This window comes from Pipra filicauda, unplaced genomic scaffold, assembly GCF_003945595.2.
Source record: "Pipra filicauda isolate LSUMZ 115617 unplaced genomic scaffold, ASM394559v2 scaffold232_size1229904_pilon, whole genome shotgun sequence".
NCBI lineage: Eukaryota > Metazoa > Chordata > Aves > Passeriformes > Pipridae > Pipra > Pipra filicauda.
Genome location: NW_024104346.1, coordinates 226,909 through 244,390, shown reverse-complemented (window position 1 = coordinate 244,390; position 17,482 = coordinate 226,909). Strand labels below are relative to the sequence as shown.

Below are 17,482 nucleotides of genomic sequence, written 5' to 3'. Positions count from 1 at the left end.
TAGTGATGGTACCCACGGGCTTGGCCAGTTCTGCCACCACCCAAACCTTGTCTCTGGATAAGATGCAGAGGATTTTGGTGTCAGAACTAGTCAGCCTTTCAAAGTGGAGAGGATTAAGAGGGGAAGGTGGTTCTCTATCAACCACGACCTGTGGCAGGTGTTGTGTCCTGTTTCAGACCTTTGTGGCAGTATCCTGAAAATCAGGAGAGAGAGAGATCTTTAGATCCAAATATCCTGAAATGCAGCGTTTGGGTGCCTGGTAATGGCAGGAATGTCCCACAGAGGAGGGAGGAGCTGCCACTGCCACCCCTGCAGGAATGTTTGGTGGCCCTTTCAGGCTGATTTCCCTTTGCAGTGCTGGGTCACTGGCTGTGGAACATTTTACAGCTGGAGAAGTGGGAGCACGTGGGAAATCATTCCCAGACATGGGATAGGACCTGGGCTCTCAGTTCCCAGCTCTGCCTCTCCCCTTTCCCCACTACCCAGGAGTATTTCCATGTTCAGGCCAGGCTCCTGTGCAGGCCAAGCTCTTGTCTATTGGAGGAAAAGTCGAGGAAAAGTATCACTGATGATCAGAGAGCAGGTTTGATGAGGGGAGGGGGGTAATTCCTCATGATCCAGCAGCATCTCCTGGGCTCACACAGAGGATACAAAGCCTTTAGATGACTTTCTCACTCTTCCATAACTCTCCTGTCGTACCCGATACCGGCACGGCGGGAGGGCTCATGAGCCAATTTGCCAAATTCCATTTGTATTACAGCAAATAAACTTGTCAATGAACAGCACAGTGCATTAAGGGAACCATCACATGCTGGGAAAAGTGTTCTGTGGAGTGGCTGCAATCCACTCTCCAATTAATCCACTCTGCCTGGGCTCCAGCTCTCCGGTGAGACGTTGTGTTATCCCGGAGCCCAGCTCAGCCCAGAGCACCAAACTGGCTCTGTTTGACATGAGAAAGTGCAGCTCTGATGGCCTGGCTGCTTTCATGTCAACATCAGAGGGAATTCTTCAGGCCAAGGCTGGAAAAAAGCACGGTTTTTATTGGCTGGCAGGGCTATGTCTGTGAATCCAGGGGTGTTTGTTCTCTGGGCTGTGGGAGATGCTGCTGGGGCCGGTTCAGGGCAGAGGGAACAGCCCAGCCCTGCCAGCAGGGCACTGGGGGCACTCCTGGACCATCCAAACCACTCAGCCTTGGCTCTGAGCATCCTGGACTGCCCTGTGGACTGCTTTCCACAGCATCAAATTATAACTGAATATTCCATTTGTCCCTCCCTCTATCCAAGTGCTTGTTGAAGGTTTGCTGGTCACGTGGAAGCGTTTCCTTCCAAGCAATGGAGGTCAGAGAGGCTGGAGACCAACACAAAGCCTTTCCCATGGGACTGGGAAGCAGGAGGGCTCACAGGGACATCCCAGCTTTATCCCTGTGCAGCAGCTCATTGCACCTTGATCACCTTCCCTGTCCCAGGCAGAAGGATTTGAATGACCCAAAGCAAAAGGGCTCCTCTTGACTTTGACAATTCCTTCTTTATACCCAAGTAAATATTAAATGGAGCCTGACAGAACATTTTTGGTTCCACTGGTGCCCCTGCAAAATTCCAGAGAGGCAGGAAGCTTTCAATAGTTTCCAAGTGTTTATTACTCCTACCAGTCAACTGAAAATAGATCTGACCTGTGAGTGAGATGTGGGGAGGGCAAAATGTCTTTAATTCTCCCTGTTTATCATCTGAGAGGAAATTCATGCCCTCAGTTTTACCCAACCCAACCTAAGGAACAGAAATAATATCACCCCACAAAAATCAACCCAGCACAAGGGCAGTTCAGTCCCCAGAGCTGGAGGACTGCAGGTTTTTTAAGGTAAAAACTCCAAGCACACGAGGAGAGCCAGTTAAGGGCTGTGGAACTGTTGCCATAAGGGCTAATTATAAACTCATTTTAAAGGATTTGTGACCGATTAAACCTTTGCTCTGGTCTGAAATTTACTGTGGCACAGAATGTCTCTGCAAACACAAGGTTGGTGTTTTGGTTTTTTTTTTTTTTCCTTCCCATTCTCTGCAGAAGAAACAGCAAAACAAATTATAGGGAGAAGAAATCACTTTGAAGCTCTCAGATTAAAAATAATAGTCTCCCTTTAAGCATTTAAATACCTTTAAAATTAAGCTGCTTTTAAACTCAAATTGTAGAGCTTGTGAGGCCATAAAGTAACTCAGTGTCTGCAGTGACATAAAAATAACTGTTGGAACAGCCAAGTTGGGGCAATTAAGGGACTTGTGTGCTGGCCACGTGTGGGATGTTCCCAAAGACCTGGGAGGGAAGAACCTGGGAGAGGCCAAAAGTTCCTCCCAAGGGGCAGTGGAGGGGCAGGAGCTGATCTGTGAGCAGGGACAGGACAGAAAGGGCTTTAGGAAAAGGAAAACCACAGCAAGGAAAATCAGAGAATGCTGGAGTTGTGTAAATGTGTTCCCTGCTGGCAGCAGAACTGTTCAAACTGCTGCTGGAGGGATGTGTGGGATGTGCAGGGATGTGTGGGATGTGCAGGATGTGTGGGATGTTTAGGGGTGTGTGGGATGTGTGGGATTTATAGGATGTGCAGGATGTACAAGATATGTGGGATGTGTTTGTAGGGATGTTTAGAGATGTGTGGGATGTTTAGGGATGTGCAGAATGTGCAAGATGTGTGGGATGTGTAGGATGTTTAGGGATGTGTGGGATATGTGGGATGTGCAGGATGTGCAAGATGTGTGGGATGTGTGGGATATGTAGGATGCACAAGATGTGTGGGATGTTTAGGGATGTGTGGAATGTGTGGGATGTGTGGGATGTGAGGACTGTGTCTCTCCAGATGGATTCTGAGGAGGGTGAATCCCAATCCCACACGATCAGGGGCTCAGGAGCCCTGCCCTGGGCGCTCAGAAACCGAGCTGAGATATTGGGCTGAAAAAAAGCCATATAAATGCAAAGAGGCTTTTTATTGCTCGCCGTGGCTTTGCCTTGTTAACTCGCTGTGACGAGGATGTGACAGGGGTTCTGATCTCAGGTCCTGCCTGCCTTTGCTCCCTCCAAGCTGTTGCTGCCATTTTTTGTTGGTTTTTTTTTTATTTTTTTTTTTAATTTTTTTTCCTCTTCAAAGATGGAATTATTTTCCACACAATAAGTGTTTCTAATGGCGTTTGAATTCCAGCATGAAAAAAAATCACCTCGCTGGAGGCTCCTGCAAAACCCTGAGGTGCTTCCCATTCTGTGTCTGGAGGTGTGAAGGATACTTTAAGTAATCCATTACTCCTTTCTAGCTCATTTACAAAATGCAGCAAGGTCACAGCCTTCTCCCAAAAAATGTTTCAAATTGTTGAAATTGAATTTGGGAGGCGAGACAAAATACTTGTCCTGTGTTTGGCTGTTCTTTCTGTGGCTGGATCTGTTGTGGGGTTTGTTTTTGGCAGTGTAATGTGAATAAAAGTGTAGGATTTTCTTGGAGCAACCTGCACTAGTGGGAGGTGTCCCTGCCCATGGCAGGGGGGTGGGATTAGACAATCTTGGAAGTCCCTTCCTACCCCAACCATTGCATGATTTTGTGATTCAGTCCCATCACGGGAAGGCAGGGAAGGTCCCTGCAGTTCCACCACTGACACTCTTCATCTTCTGGAAGAGCCTCTCTGACCTTGATACTTGGCATAAGTCCTATTTTTCCAGGTATGAATTCCTTCTGGAACATGCTTGTTTTCAAGTCCTCACAGCTACAGCTCTTGCTGCTCTTGCTCTCTATTTAAAGGTCAACACTGTTCTAATAAAACACCTCTCAGAGCTGCCAGGCTGCTCCTGCTGCTGCTGCTGCTCCTGCTGCTGTTCCCACATTTCCGAGGCACAGGAGTCCCACATGCCTGGCTCTGTGCTGGGCCTTGTCCCACACCCTGGCTTCAGGATTTTTTATGTGTTTCGTTTCTAACACGATTTCCCGTGGGATGTCCCCCCTCCCTGAGCTGGGAATCGGGGTGGGCTCGGGGAGAGCCGTGGGGACCCCGGGAGTGAAACCGCCTCTGCTCCTCCCTCCCCTGCAGGTGTGTTCTTCACCTTCCACACCTTTCACCTGGAGAACGGGCACGACTACCTCCTCATCACCGAGAACAGCAGCTTTGCCCAGCCCCTGCAGCAGCTGACGGGGTCCCGCCTGCCGGCCCCGCTCAGCGCGGGGCTCTTCGGCAACTTCTCGGCCCAGATCCGCTTCATCTCCGACTTCTCCATGTCCTACGAGGGCTTCAACATCACCTTCTCAGGTGAGAGCAGTGCTGGGGGAAGAGTTAATCCTTTCCCTTCCCGCTTTGCTGCGAATCACAGGATCACAGGACGGGTTGGGTCGGGAGGGATCTCAAAGGTTCCCCGCTTCCCACCCGGCCTTGGAGCCTTCCAGGGATGGGGCAGCCACAGTTTCTCTGGGCAGCCTGTGCCAGGGCCTCCCCACCCTCCCTTTCCCATTATCCAAGGGTCATCTCTCTATTCCAGGTATTGCCTTTTAGGGGACAAGGAGGAGAGGGGAGAAAGGGTGAAAGCCTGGAATAAAATCTGGAAAAGCAGAGGTGGAGGGAGATGTTTTTTGAACTGGAACTTGCTGCTCTTGGGCATCCACGTGGGATTTTTGGGCTGTGGTTCCTCAGTAGCATCATCCCGATGGTCCTGTGCCATGAGCCATCCCCCAGTGGAGTTTTCTTTAAGTGGAGGAGTTTTCTTTCAATGGAAAACACACTGATGCCCATTTTGCCCTTGGCCATTTTGTTTTCATTCCCTCTCCGAAGAGTTCCATGAATAATGTGATATTTGTTCTCTGCTTCCAGCCTGGCCTTGGACCCTTCCAGGGATGGGGCAGCCACAGCTTCTCTGGGCAACCCATGCCAGGGCCTCCCCACCCTCACAGGGAAGGATTTCTTCCTGATATCCCACCCAAATCTCCCCTTTTCCAATATGAATCCATTCCCACTTGTCCTGTCCCTCCAGGCTCTTGTCCAAAGTCCCGTTTAGGCACTGGAAAGGGCTCCAAGGTCTCTCTGGAGCATCTCTTCTCCAGGCTGGACACTCCCAGCCCTCCCAGCCTGGCTCTGGGGCAGAGGCACATCCAGGACAGGCTGCAGAGGTCGGTCACTGGCTGAGCATCCAAGTGGAGCAACGAACCAGAGGCACAGAGAGAGACCAGACGGGTGATGGGAGTGACTCTGCCCTGCTCCTTGGCCAAGAAGTCCAGATTGCTCAGCACTGCCCTCCAAAAGATCCCATCTGTCCCAGCTTGCCATGCTGGAGAGGCTGTACCTGCTGCAGTGATTCTCCTCGGATAACCAGAGCAGGCTTGGGGGGAAAGAGGGACAGTGCTGCCCAGGGAGCTGGAACCGTGTCCAGAAACAGAGAGAGGAGGATGAGGGGGAGGAGGGAGAAAGCAATGAACATACCTGCAGAGATTTAATTCCAGAGGGTTCAGTCCTGTCACCCCCTTGTAAGCACTCCCTGTGTGGTGATCTCTGGCTGAAGGGCACGTGCTGCTTGACTGTGTCCTCCAACCTGAAGTCCTGCAGAGGACTCTCAAGCGTTTGCCTGTGCACACATCCCAGGGAATGTCAATCTTTGCTGCCTGAGTGCCCTGACAAGCCATTCCCCAAAAACAATCAGTTAAGGGACACAAGTTTATTGCCTGGGTGCTGTTCTTTAATGCATCTCCGTGTCCTTCTGAGTCCTGAGGCCACAGCTGCAAATTCAGCACTTGGGGCTGGAAGAGAAATGCCCATTTTTATTGTGGGAGCTTTGGTGCTGACACACTCACTGAGGGACAGAGCTGTTGCCATAGATGCAGATAAAACCTGGTTTCCAGTGCCTTTGTTCTGGCCTCTGAAGTTCAGGGATTTGCATGTGATACTCTGTGGAAACCAGTCAGAGAATTTCCAATTAACTTTCGTTTTGATGAGGGGGAAAATGGCTTTTTGCCTTTCAAAAGCTCGCCTCTAATTATAACTCTGATTTTCCATGTATTTGGAGGCCGCTTTCCTCTCTTGGAAAGCAAAGCTGGGAGCCAGTTATATTTTTAGCTCCCTTTACATGCATACATATATATATATATTTATGTGCAGACTTTATACTTTGCAGGTCTGTTATTTTTTCAAAAAAACAACCCTCCAGAGAGGTTTGCTCTGACGTGTTTTGTGGTCAAAGCCCCAGTTCTGGCTCTCAGCCGAGATCCTACGTGACCTTTCTTTCAGCAGCAGCTCAAGTGTTTTCTCCTGCACTCCCCAAACAAGATGCTGCATCCATTCATTTCCAGGATTAGTAATGGAGAGGCAGCAGGAATCCCACCGGGATCAATCCGTCTCCATCTGCCTGAAGCAGAGGGGGAATGACAAATCTCCATCGTGCTTTGTCACCCCTGGTGTCACCTGGCTGGTTGTGTGACAGCAGGGACAGGGAATGGAACTTGTTGTGTTTTCAGGGGGGGGTTGAATCGAGGGGCTGGTGATGCCCAGGGTGTCCTGGTTTGAGACCCCCCAGAAATCCAATTTCCCAGTCCAAGCCCCCCCTCCCACAACTCACCCCAGTGTGAGAGGGGTTTGTCCAGACACAACACAAGACTCAGTATGGGGGGAAGGGAATCATATTAAAATTATTACACAACTAAATATTAGAATACATTATATACACAATCTTAACTCTCTCTCCTGTGGTAAAGCAATATTTACATTGGATCAAATCTCTTTTCCCTCCAATAAAAGTCCAGAAGGGAAGAAGGAAAGATCCTTTCCACTTTCAGAGCAGCAGTGTCTCTCTTCTTCCATGCAGCAGTCGTGGCTGGAGTTGTAGCTGGATCTCTCTCTCCATGACACAGGGACAGGGAGTGGAACCTGGGGTGGTTTTGGGGGGGTTGAATCGAGGTGATGCCCCTGAGGGGGTTGAACGTAGAGAGTGAGATCCAGGTGGGTCTTCATGGCTCAAACAGGGCATCCATCCTCGTGGATCCTGAGGTTCACAAAGCTCTGGAATCAGAACTTCCCTGCAGGTGGAACCAACACTTGGAGCTCCCTCCTCGTCCTCGGGGTGAGGGTGGAACGTGAGGCATCACCCGCCGCCCCATAACCGTCTGTCTGTCCCTTCCAGAGTACGACCTGGAGCCCTGTGACGAGCCAGAGGTGCCAGCCTACAGCATCAGGAAGGGGCTGCAGTTCGGGGTGGGGGACGTGCTCACCTTCTCCTGCTTCCCGGGGTACCGGCTGGAAGGAGCCTCCCGGCTCACCTGCCTCGGGGGGAGGCGGCGGGTGTGGAGTTCGCCTCTGCCAAGGTGTGTTGGTAGGTGGTCATGTGCTTTCATTTTGCTTGGTTGGTCCCGCTGTGCTGGCTGGTTGTAGGTGGGCAGGGATGGGGGGGTGTCCCTCGGGGTGGGGGATGTCCCTTGGGATGGGGGATGTCCCTTGGGATGGGGGATGTCCCCCCGGGATGTGGTCGCTCCGCTCGTGGGGGGGTCGCTGCAGGGATGGGGAGAGGGAGCTGGGATGAGCTGGGATGAGCTTTCAGCCCTGCAAGTCCTTTTTTAGCCCCTCCAGCCGTTAGTTACACAACAAATAAATAAATCTGAGGCCGGAGGAGAGGGAGGATTCCTCTGCAGCACTGAGCTGGCTCCTGGCTGTCCTCCCCGGGGCAGATGGGGGGCAGAGACCCTTCCCTGGCAGAGCTGGGGAGCACCCCCTGCCCAGCCCACGGCACCTGGTAAAGGAATAGAAGTCCAACTTCTACTGCAGAAAGGCAGGAGGATGCTCCAGGCCTTGGCAAAAAGATGGAACCCATTTTTTTGTTGTACAGTTGAAGTGGGAGGTTGTTCAGAGCTCTGGTGCTGCCCGGAGCCAGGAGGGATTTATCCAGAGCAGGCAGGGCAGGTCTCTCACCTGTTTGCAGCGTGGCAGAGCCTGCCAGGGCCATTGTCCTGATCTGTGGGTGACCTTTGAGGGCCCTTGCAGAGCAGACATCCCCTCCAGAGCCAGCCTGGTCTCTCCTCTCATCCCGCGGTGCCGAATGCGTTTCCCGTTTCCCGGCACTGCGGAATGCTGAGGTCACAGGGCTGCATCATCCTGCTGTGCCAGGCAGCTCTTCAGGGCATGAATAATAACCAGGCTGCAGATAAAGCTAATCAGGGGAACGGGAATCAAACAGAATCATTTACAAAGCTTTTCAAGCCGATCCTCAGAGCTCAGCCCTGCGTGGACACAGTGGCTGCCATTTCCCTGCTGCAGCTGGCTCAGAAGGGTTTGTGGTGACAGGTCGGGCTCTGTGGTGATGGCCCAGAGCTCTGGGCAGGGTGACAGCCCTGTCACAGCATCCCCAGCTCGTGTCACAGCGGCCCCAGCTCAGATCTCTGCACTCAGCCCGGGTGGAGATGGAAACTGGAGACTTGCTCGTTAAGATCACAGGAGATTTAATTGCTTTTCCAGGCACTCTGTATTCAGGTCCTGTTCTAGAGATGGTGGGGAGAGAACTGAGAGTGTTTTGTTCCTTTGTCCAGCCCCGCTGTCCAGGGCAGGAACTCTCCCCACCAGCTGCTGCTTCCAGCAGATCCCGGGTGCTGATGTGTCCGGCACCATCCCTGGGGAATCTGTGCCAAAGTGAGGGCCCTGCTTTTGGTACATGGCAAGAGAGGAGGAGAAAGTCCCCCCCAAAGTGCCTCCTCTGGGTGTATCTGCTGCTGCTGCTTTGACCCTTCCTTGGGGGAGCAGCAGAGGCACTGCAGGTTCCCTGTGGGGAGGTTGTGAGGCAGAGATTGTGTCCTCAAAGCTTGTAATTAAAATATGAAATACAGAGGTGAGGGGTGGTTATTTTCCAGCAGCATTAAATTGTCATCTCCTGACATCCAGGACAGGTTTGAGCTCCGAAGCTGCCACCTCTTCCTTCTCTAAATGGCATCATTCTACCCAGTTTCGAGTCCCACAAACCTTCTGACTTCAAATTTGGCTCCAAGTCAGATGGTGTTTACAGTGCTCAGAGTGGAGGAGGAGGCAGGTCTGGAGAAGGAGGGGAGAAGTCTGACCAGGAAAATGTGATGGAGCAGGGACAGACTGCAGGTTGTAGGGAACAACAACAGGGAAAAGCCTCTTTCCTTCTTGCTGAGTGCAGGAAGGAGTGAGGAACTGTGGCCTTTGGAGGAATCACGTGCATGTGTGGCATGGCCAGAAGGTCCACGTGGTTATTAAAATGTGCTTTTGTGTCTTGGTGCAGCTGAATGTGGCTCCTCTGTCACTGGAACCCAGGGTGTGCTGCTGTCCCCCAACTACCCACTCAACTACAACAACAACCACGAGTGCATCTACTCCATCCAGACCCAGGCAGGGAAGGGGATCCAGCTGAAAGCCAGGACCTTTGAGCTGGAGGCAGGAGATGTCCTCAAGGTAATTCAGTGAAGCTGCCCCTGAGAGCAAGGTCTGAAAGGGAAGGGATGTTCTATTTAATGGAATTAGGTGGGACTGACCTGGAAAATGCCACCCAGGCCCAGACAGGGTGATGATCCCTGGGACAGACTCATAGCAGGACTGCTGACAAGCAGTCACTGCTGTGACATGAAGTGATTGCCACAGCACTCTGCAAGACAGCAGCAAAATCCCCAGGGACCCTCTAAACTTCAGTTCCTCCCTGCATAATTGCACAGGAAAAACTGGTAACACATGGGGAAGCTGGAGGGTTTTAGCTTTATTTTAGTACTTTTAAGAATCAAGGCTGATTTGTCCCGAAAAGGGGGTTATTTAAATGCAGAGCTCCAGACTCTTCAGCGTTGCCATAATCAGATTAATCTGCATTTACAAGCTTCAGGACTCTATGGAGGAGGAGACAAATCCAGGCTGAGTTTCTATTAAGCACAAAGCAATGGGTTTGAAGGAGGCATTAATATCACTGATGCTGAGCCATCTTCCAGGAACGCCTCTGTCCTTACTGAAGTGCCATATTCCTGCACTCCAAGAGAGCTGTAATCCACATATTTTCAGCTCACAGATGACTGGAAAGAGAGAAAGATTTCCAGTTAATGCAGAGCATATACTCGTTGTCAAAGGAATTATGTTCCCTCGCCAGGTTTGTCATCAACTTCTCATCTGCTTCCCGGGAAAGTTCCCATCGATCTCCTCGAGCGAGGAGCTGCTCTTTGTCCTCACGGCGAATCCCGCTGTCTGAAAGAAAGGAAAAACCCCATTTGGGCTTTTTCTTAACTAATAGCAGGTTCAAGGCTCATCTGTGAGTCAGTCTGGGGAGAAAATGTTTTTTTCTCAGGAGCTGATTCTTTGCAAAGAGAGATGAATTCAGGAGACACAGCCCTGAGTGAGCTCTGTGTAAGGAGGAGGAGGTGGATCCTCCAGGGTGTAAATCCTGCTCCTCAGCTGAGCAGCACCGTGGAGTCTCATCAGGACAGACTCTTTCACTTCAGAGGCTTTGTCCCTGTTTGCACTTGTGGATCATGGATTGGTTCGGGTTGGAAAGGACCTTAAAAACAACTTTTTCCACCCCCTGCCCTGGGCAGGGACACCTTCCACCGTCCCAGGCTGCTCCAACCTGCCCTTGGACACTTCCAGGGCTGGGGCAGCCACATTCTCTGGGCAGTGCTGGTTTGGTCCCTGAAGCAGTGATTAAAAGCAGGTTTTCAGTCCGTGTTTCTGGTCCCTCCCAGGTCTATGATGGCACCAACAGCTCTGCCCGGCTGCTGGGCACCTTCAGCCGCTCGGACATGCTGGGCACCAGCATCAACAGCACCTCCAGCTCCATGTGGCTGGAGTTCATCACCAACTCTGCCAACACCAGCAAAGGCTTTGAGCTGCAGTTTTCCAGTGAGTTTTAAGCCCACGTGCTCGTGTGGTGGGGTGAAGGGGTGTTTCTGTGTTACAGTTGCATGACCAGGGCAAAGAGCCCTTTCCATAAAGATCTTATACCCTAAGAGGAATTGGAGTGTGGGAGATCACGGAATCCCAGGATCACTGAGGTTGGAAAAGCCCTCCCAGCCCCTGGATCCACCCTGTGCCCAATGCCCACCTTGTCCCCAGCCCAGAGCACTGAGTGCCACAACCAGTCCTTCCTTGGACACCTCCAGGGGTGGGGACTCCAAACCTCCCTGGGCAGCCCCTTCCAGTGCCTGACCACCCTTTCCATGAGGAAATTCCTCCTGATTTCCAACCTGACCCTTGCACAGCTGGAGGCCGTTCCCTCTCCTCCTGTCCCTTGTTCCCTGGGAGATGATTGAACCTTTTCTGTGGCCATACAGAAATCCGGATTTAAAGCCGAGCCACCAGATTTCTGGGACCTCACTCAAACATTAATTAAAAAAACCCGCTGATTTTCAATATGCTGCCTTTGGGGCTGTGTTAACATGTCCTGGCTGGGAAATACCTGATGCAGACAAACAGCTGCCCTTCCTCTCCCTGCAGGTTTCGAGCTCATCAAGTGCGAGGACCCCGGGGTGCCCCAGTTCGGGTACAAGGTGCACGACGAGGGACACTTTGCTGGCAGCTCCGTGTCCTTCAGCTGTGACCCCGGGTACACCCTGAGGGGCAGCAGGGTCCTGGGCTGCCTGACTGGCGAGAGGAGAGCGTGGGACCAGCCCCTGCCAACCTGTGTAGGTGAGACACCTCTGGCTCTTCAAACTGAGCATCACCTCGATGCCCACCAGGGCCCTTTGTCCCTGCTTTGCTAACACATGTGTCATTACCTCTGATATTAATGCATTAATTAGAGGATCCTGTGTAAGGCACCTTCAGGCTGAGAGCACTCCAAGCAGTTTTAACATGAAACATTCCTTTTTTGTTTGTTGTTTTTTTTTTCTCCACTCCTTGTCCTTTCACTTGGACACGTTAAACTTGAGTGGCACCTTCTGATAATGCCAGGCATCAACGTGTGTCCAGGCATCTGCCAGCTCACAGTCAGGCCTGCTGGAGAGCTGCTTGGCATCTGATCCCACTCTCAGACATTTTAATTCCACCCCCCTGTCCTTCCTAAGCCAAACCCTGAGTTCCCTTTTACCTGGAGATCTTCTTGCTTGGAAAACTGTGGTATTATTGGGTGTCCAAATGAAGGGCTGTTGGGCTGGGACTTGACAGCTCCATCATTAGCTGTGTCCAGGACATGGGGAGGTTCTTGCACTCTCTCCAACCAACTCCACAAGTGCCCTCGTGGTTGTGATGTGCCAGACACTGCCACTCTGTCCTCCCCTGAGTCAGGACCACTCCTGCAGTAACTCTTTGCTGAATTTTTTGCTGATTATTGAGGTAAAAAGACAAATTTCTGTGATTTGTGTGCCTTCTTAACCTTCACCCTGTTTGCTCTGCATTTATTGTGTATGAGGCCGTGTCTGAGTTTCTTAAGAAAACCTTAAGAACTGAAAGTTAAAGAATTTCAATGGCTATGTTACAGAAATTACTCAAAATCCTCACATTCTTTTGGAGTTCATTTACACAGACACATGTTGGGCTTCTTTGTTTTCCCACACTGATGAATACAGGCAGAAGACTTGAGCTGTCTCACCCCCCATGAGTAGATTGGGGGAACAGGATGCTCCCCACAATCAGAAAGGTGGAGGGAAGCTTTGACAGCCCATCAGATCTGCCCAGAAATGCAGAATTATTCTGCCAACTCAACCTTTTCGCTGAATTAAATTCCCTTTATCTTTGCTCTGGGGGCTTTAAGAATCCCTGGGAAGGGCAGGAAATACTCCCAGTTGTATTTGTAGGAGGAGATTTGTGTTGTTGCCAAGTGAGAAGCTGAATCTGCCCCCTGACCCCCGTGTCTGTTCCAGCTGAGTGTGGAGGGACCATCAGAGGAGAGGCCTCGGGGCGGATCCTGTCCCCGGGTTACCCGACCCCCTACGACCACAACCTCAACTGCATCTGGACCATCGAGGCAGAGCCTGGCTGCACCATAGGGTGAGTGGGGCTTGGCTCTCTTGGCACATCCAGCTGATTTTTCCAGAGCCACAGTTCCATAAAGCATGTCGGGAGAACGTCCCGTGGCTCGGAGGGAAGGGTCGAGCCCTGGGGCAGCTCCTGCCAGGCTGGGCAGAATCAGGATGGTTTGGGTTGGAAGGGACCTTAAAAATCATCCAGTTCTAAACAGGGACACCTTCCACCAGCCCAGGTTGCTCAGAGGCCCTGAGTGGCATCACTGCTCCTTTCTTTTCCCAGTTCCAGACAGGGACACCTTCCACCAGCCCAGGTTGCTCAGAGACCAGAGTGGCATCACTGCTCCTTTCTTTTCCCAGCTGTGGTGCCCTGGGTGGTGCCACAGCTCCATGTGCTGCTGCTGCCTGTGGTGTTACCAGGTCCAAACAACACCCCAGAGCTCCTGTGTGCACCTACAGTGAGAGCTTCCCACCCCTCTCCTTATGGGATGTACTGAGAGCCAAACCTTTCCCACCACGTTGGTGTGGAATTCCCCAGCAGTGACACGATCCTGAAGTGAGGATGTGTGCAGGAAGTTACAGGGAATCATCCCAGGAAAGGTTCAGGGAAGGTAATTCTGGGTGTGCTTCATCTCCCATGCAGAGATCAAAGCCTGCAGGGGATGAGCTCTGCCCTGCTGTGTCTGGGAGAGGGAATGTTCAGGTGTGAGGGTGCCCAGGGGTGGGTGGGCAGCTGGAAAACTGAGGCCCCAGGGCTCAGCCTTCATCTCCTCCCTGCATTGTTGATTGTTTTAATAACACAGAGAGCACACACAAAGCCATTATCCTCCTGAAGGATGACTTGAGGTTGTTTCTAAACATCTGCTCTGTGCAGAGACCCGAGACTGTTCCCTCCTCCTGCTCCTCTGACTCCTCTTCCCACCCCGGTGCCACTTCCCTGTTGGAAATGAGTTGGAAATGGAATTTGCTCATGAGTTATGTGACTCTGGGTAAGGATGGGATTGAGAACATTTGGCTGGTGAGGTTGGTGCAGTCCCCAGCAGAACCCAGGCAGTTCCTGCTCCGTGATCCTTCATCTCTGATCCTGCTGCTTCCCCACATGGATGTTTCCCAGCCCTGCTCTGTGTGTGCCCACATATTTCAGCCCAGCTAAAGCCATTTGAGACAGAAAACTGCAATGCTTGGGCAAGTAAAGCTTTTACCAAGTGGTGGGGCTTGAGGGGGAGAGAAATGGAGCTTCAAAGTTCTGTTTCACAATAATCCTCTTCTCCCACTGTCCTCCCACTGCAGTTCCTGGTGCTTGTGACCTGTGTCAGCCCCATTTCAGGGGCTGTTCCACCCTGCATTCCTTCACTCTCAATCCCATTTTATCTCCCAGTTTGTCTTCCTTGCTGCATCACCCCCATCCTCCCTTCAGTGGAGCCTGTTAATCGGGTTGAGCTCTGTGGTGCTTTTAGTCGATGGGTTTCTGCTGGAGATAGATTTGGTCCAGTATTTTCATTTTTATTTAATGCAGAAATTCCCTCCATTAGCTCTGCCCTTTGGAATGGCTCAGTAATGGATGGTTGCTGGGGTGAGCAGCCAATGCAGCTGAATTGCAACTTCCAGTTGAAATCTCCTTTATTTTTATTCTCCTGTAAAAAGATTCTGAAGATTTTTATAGGACAAAGCAGACACGAGACCCTCCTTTCCCCCCATCCAACGGCTGCCTCAGGCTTGGCTCATGTCATCCCTAAAATCAGGGAGCAGAGGAGAGATTTTGGATCAGCCAAAGGCTTGGAAGGGGCCAAGGCTGAAGTGAAAAATGCTGGGTGGTATCACAGCAACACACCTGGTGACCCTTCCTTTCCTTAGAGGTGAGAGCTCCCTTCTCCTGCCCCTTTTATTTGCCAGCTCAGACAGAACAGATGATCTCTGGGGAGTCGAGAGAGCACATTTTCAGCAACTTCATTTTTATGGTAATCCATTGGAAAAATAATCCTCTTCACGCATGGTACAATTGTATAAAGCTCTCATTTATAACTTACATGAAAATTAATCACCAGAGCTTTTTGAATAAAGCTGTATCTGCACACAGCACGAGGGGAAGGGGAGAGGGAGGCGAGACAGAGAGAAAAATGAGTCTGCACTTTATTGCCATGAAAGTTAAAGGGTTGCACTCGGAGAGGGGATTAATTTTGTGCCTGTGCAAACAGCCTCGTGCATAAACATCACAGGGGAAGGGACTGGGTTCGTCTGGGAGACTTTGGGGAGGGGGGGAGAAGGGAGGGAGGGAAGGAGGAGGATGCCAGGATGCTCCGGAGGAGCTCCAGGTGGGATCCCAGCCCTTTGCTGGGATGGGCAGAGCTGGGATGGGGGATGGCAGCAGAAAGCCCCCCCAGGTGGGTCAGTGGGGTTGGGGGGTGCTTTGGGAAGAGCTGGGGCTAAAAGGGCTCCCCAGGGGTTATTCAGGGCAGAGCTGGGCTCTCCTCTCTGTTCCTCGCTGAGCTGGCAGAGCTTTCCCTCCTTCACACAAATATATATGGATATATGTTCCCAATTTCTGATTTGCTTTTTGCTGCATTTTCATGCATGTAATTGGGATTGTCAGAGCACAGGGATAAAGCTCTCCTCCTCTCCACTGCCTGCTAAGCCAGTGTCTCTGCCTTGTCCCTGCTGGGAACAGAGTCAGGCTGAGAGAAAACTCACGAGTGGCTGTTGAATAGATGGATTTGCTCCAGAGAACACCAGTTTTCTCCATAAAATCTGATATTCCAACAGTCTCCTGGACCAACTGGCGCTAAGTAACCTGTCCCTGGCTCACCTGGACATGGTGCTGTGCTCTCCTCCCGACAGAGCTTTGCCTAAAGTTGGTTCTTCCAAACTGAACGAGGGGGGTGAGGTTCTTCAGGCAGCCCTGGCCCCACGGGGAGCTGCTGGTGGCAGCTCCAGGCTGTCCCCCCAGCCCAGGTCACCCCCTGGCAGCATCTCCCTGGCTCCAGTGACTCCAGCCCTGGGTTTTTCCAGCAGTTCTGGCTCCTTGGGCCCCCTCTGCCTGAGCACAAACGTCACCAGGCCGAGGCAGCCGTGGAGAACAGCTCTGCACCATCCATCCTGATTTTCTCTCCAGTCTGCCTTTGCCTTTCTCTTTGCTCAAGGTCTCTGCTGGGTGGATTTATGAGTCAGCTCTTCAGGTTTCTCCCAGCTTCTGTGGGCATCATTTTGTTGCAGTGGGGGCTTTTTACCCCCCCTCCCCTTTTTATGGTTCTACCTGATTTATTTATGTTTGCCCCGGATTAATGGGAAAGCAGCCAAGTGAATTCTTCCTCGTTTCCCTCTGTGGACTGTCAGGGTTTTAAGCACAGTACCTGCTGGTTTTATTTTGTATAGATTTTTTCCCTTTATAGGTTTCTGTCCCCATTTCACTCTGGGGTGGCTCAAGTTGCCTGGTTTTGTTGTGTCAGAGAGTCTTTCCCCCAGTGCTAACGGGGCAATCACAAACAGGGGCAGTTCAATGCCTCCTCTTCACTTGGCATTTGAAGTGCAGGAGTGGAAGGGACTGATCCCTGACCCATCACCTGCACCCCCAGGGAGGTGATCGTGGCCCCAAACCTACCAGAAATCAAGGAGTGTTTGGACAAGGCTCCCAGTGACAGGGTGGGATTGTTGGGGTGTCTGTGCAGGGCCAGGATTTGGACTTGGATGATCCTCGTGGGTCCCTTGCAGCTCAGAACATTCCATGATTCCATGATTCCAGCCTTTAGCTGGTGGCTCCCTCAGCCTTTCATGTGTGGCAGCTGCTCATTGCAATGTCTGAGCCCCTTTGGTTGTAAAACCCACAGTCTGTTCTGGCCAGGGACATTTTCACTGCCCACAACAGGCTTTTGGACCTTTACCTTGTTCCTGAAAAAGCTTTTAGGAGAGATCAGTGATTCTGTTTGCTCAGGAGAGGACCCACTTCCAGGGCTGCTCAGGATTCTCAGAAGGAAGGTTTCTCAGAACCTGGTTTCTCAGAAGACATTACTGTTCCTGCCTGGGCTGGTTTTGGTTCATGGATGTGATTTATCAGGGAGGAATTGGGGTTGGGTGAAGGACCGACGCAGTTATTCCAGGCTGAGCTGTAGATGAGGGAACACGTTCCCTGTGGGCCAAACCACCTCAGGTTGGCACCCAGCACATTCCTGATCCTTCCCGAGCTCTCTGTGGTCTGACTTGTGGTTGGTTTTGCCCCCCCAGGCTCCACTTCATGGTTTTCCACACCGAGGAGTTCCACGACGTGCTGCGGATCTGGGACGGGCCGGTGGAGAAGGGGATCCTGCTGAGGGAGCTCAGCGGGTCGGGGCTGCCCGGGGACGTGCACAGCACCTTCAACTCCCTCATCCTGCAGTTCAACACCGACTTCTTCACCAGCAAGCAGGGCTTTGCCATCCAGTTCTCAGGTGGGCAGGGGAAGGGACAGGGTTTGGAGCCATGGGAGGAGACTGAGGGCACTTGGTGTGTTCAGCTGGGGAAGAGGAGACTGAGGGGAGACCTCAGTGCAGTTCAACTGCCTGGGCAGGGGCAGAGGAGGGGCAGGGACTGAGCTCTGCTCTGGGGGGAGCAGGGACAGCAGCCAGGGAATGGCTG

The 17,482-nt window shown here is 51.8% G+C and overlaps 1 protein-coding gene across 3 annotated transcripts in view; it reads left to right on the top strand.

The window, feature by feature from the left end:
* Window positions 1–17,482, top strand: part of CSMD2 (CUB and Sushi multiple domains 2) — a 249,974-nt gene that overhangs the window by 151,845 nt on the left and 80,647 nt on the right. For all 3 annotated transcript variants that reach the window (XM_039381590.1, XM_039381589.1, XM_039381591.1), the window contains 7 exons: window positions 4,053–4,268; window positions 7,120–7,308; window positions 9,226–9,395; window positions 10,661–10,817; window positions 11,412–11,603; window positions 12,776–12,902; window positions 17,093–17,295. In XM_039381590.1, the coding sequence (XP_039237524.1) occupies window positions 4,053–4,268; window positions 7,120–7,308; window positions 9,226–9,395; window positions 10,661–10,817; window positions 11,412–11,603; window positions 12,776–12,902; window positions 17,093–17,295 (1,254 nt within the window). The remainder of the gene's footprint in view (window positions 1–4,052; window positions 4,269–7,119; window positions 7,309–9,225; window positions 9,396–10,660; window positions 10,818–11,411; window positions 11,604–12,775; window positions 12,903–17,092; window positions 17,296–17,482) is intronic.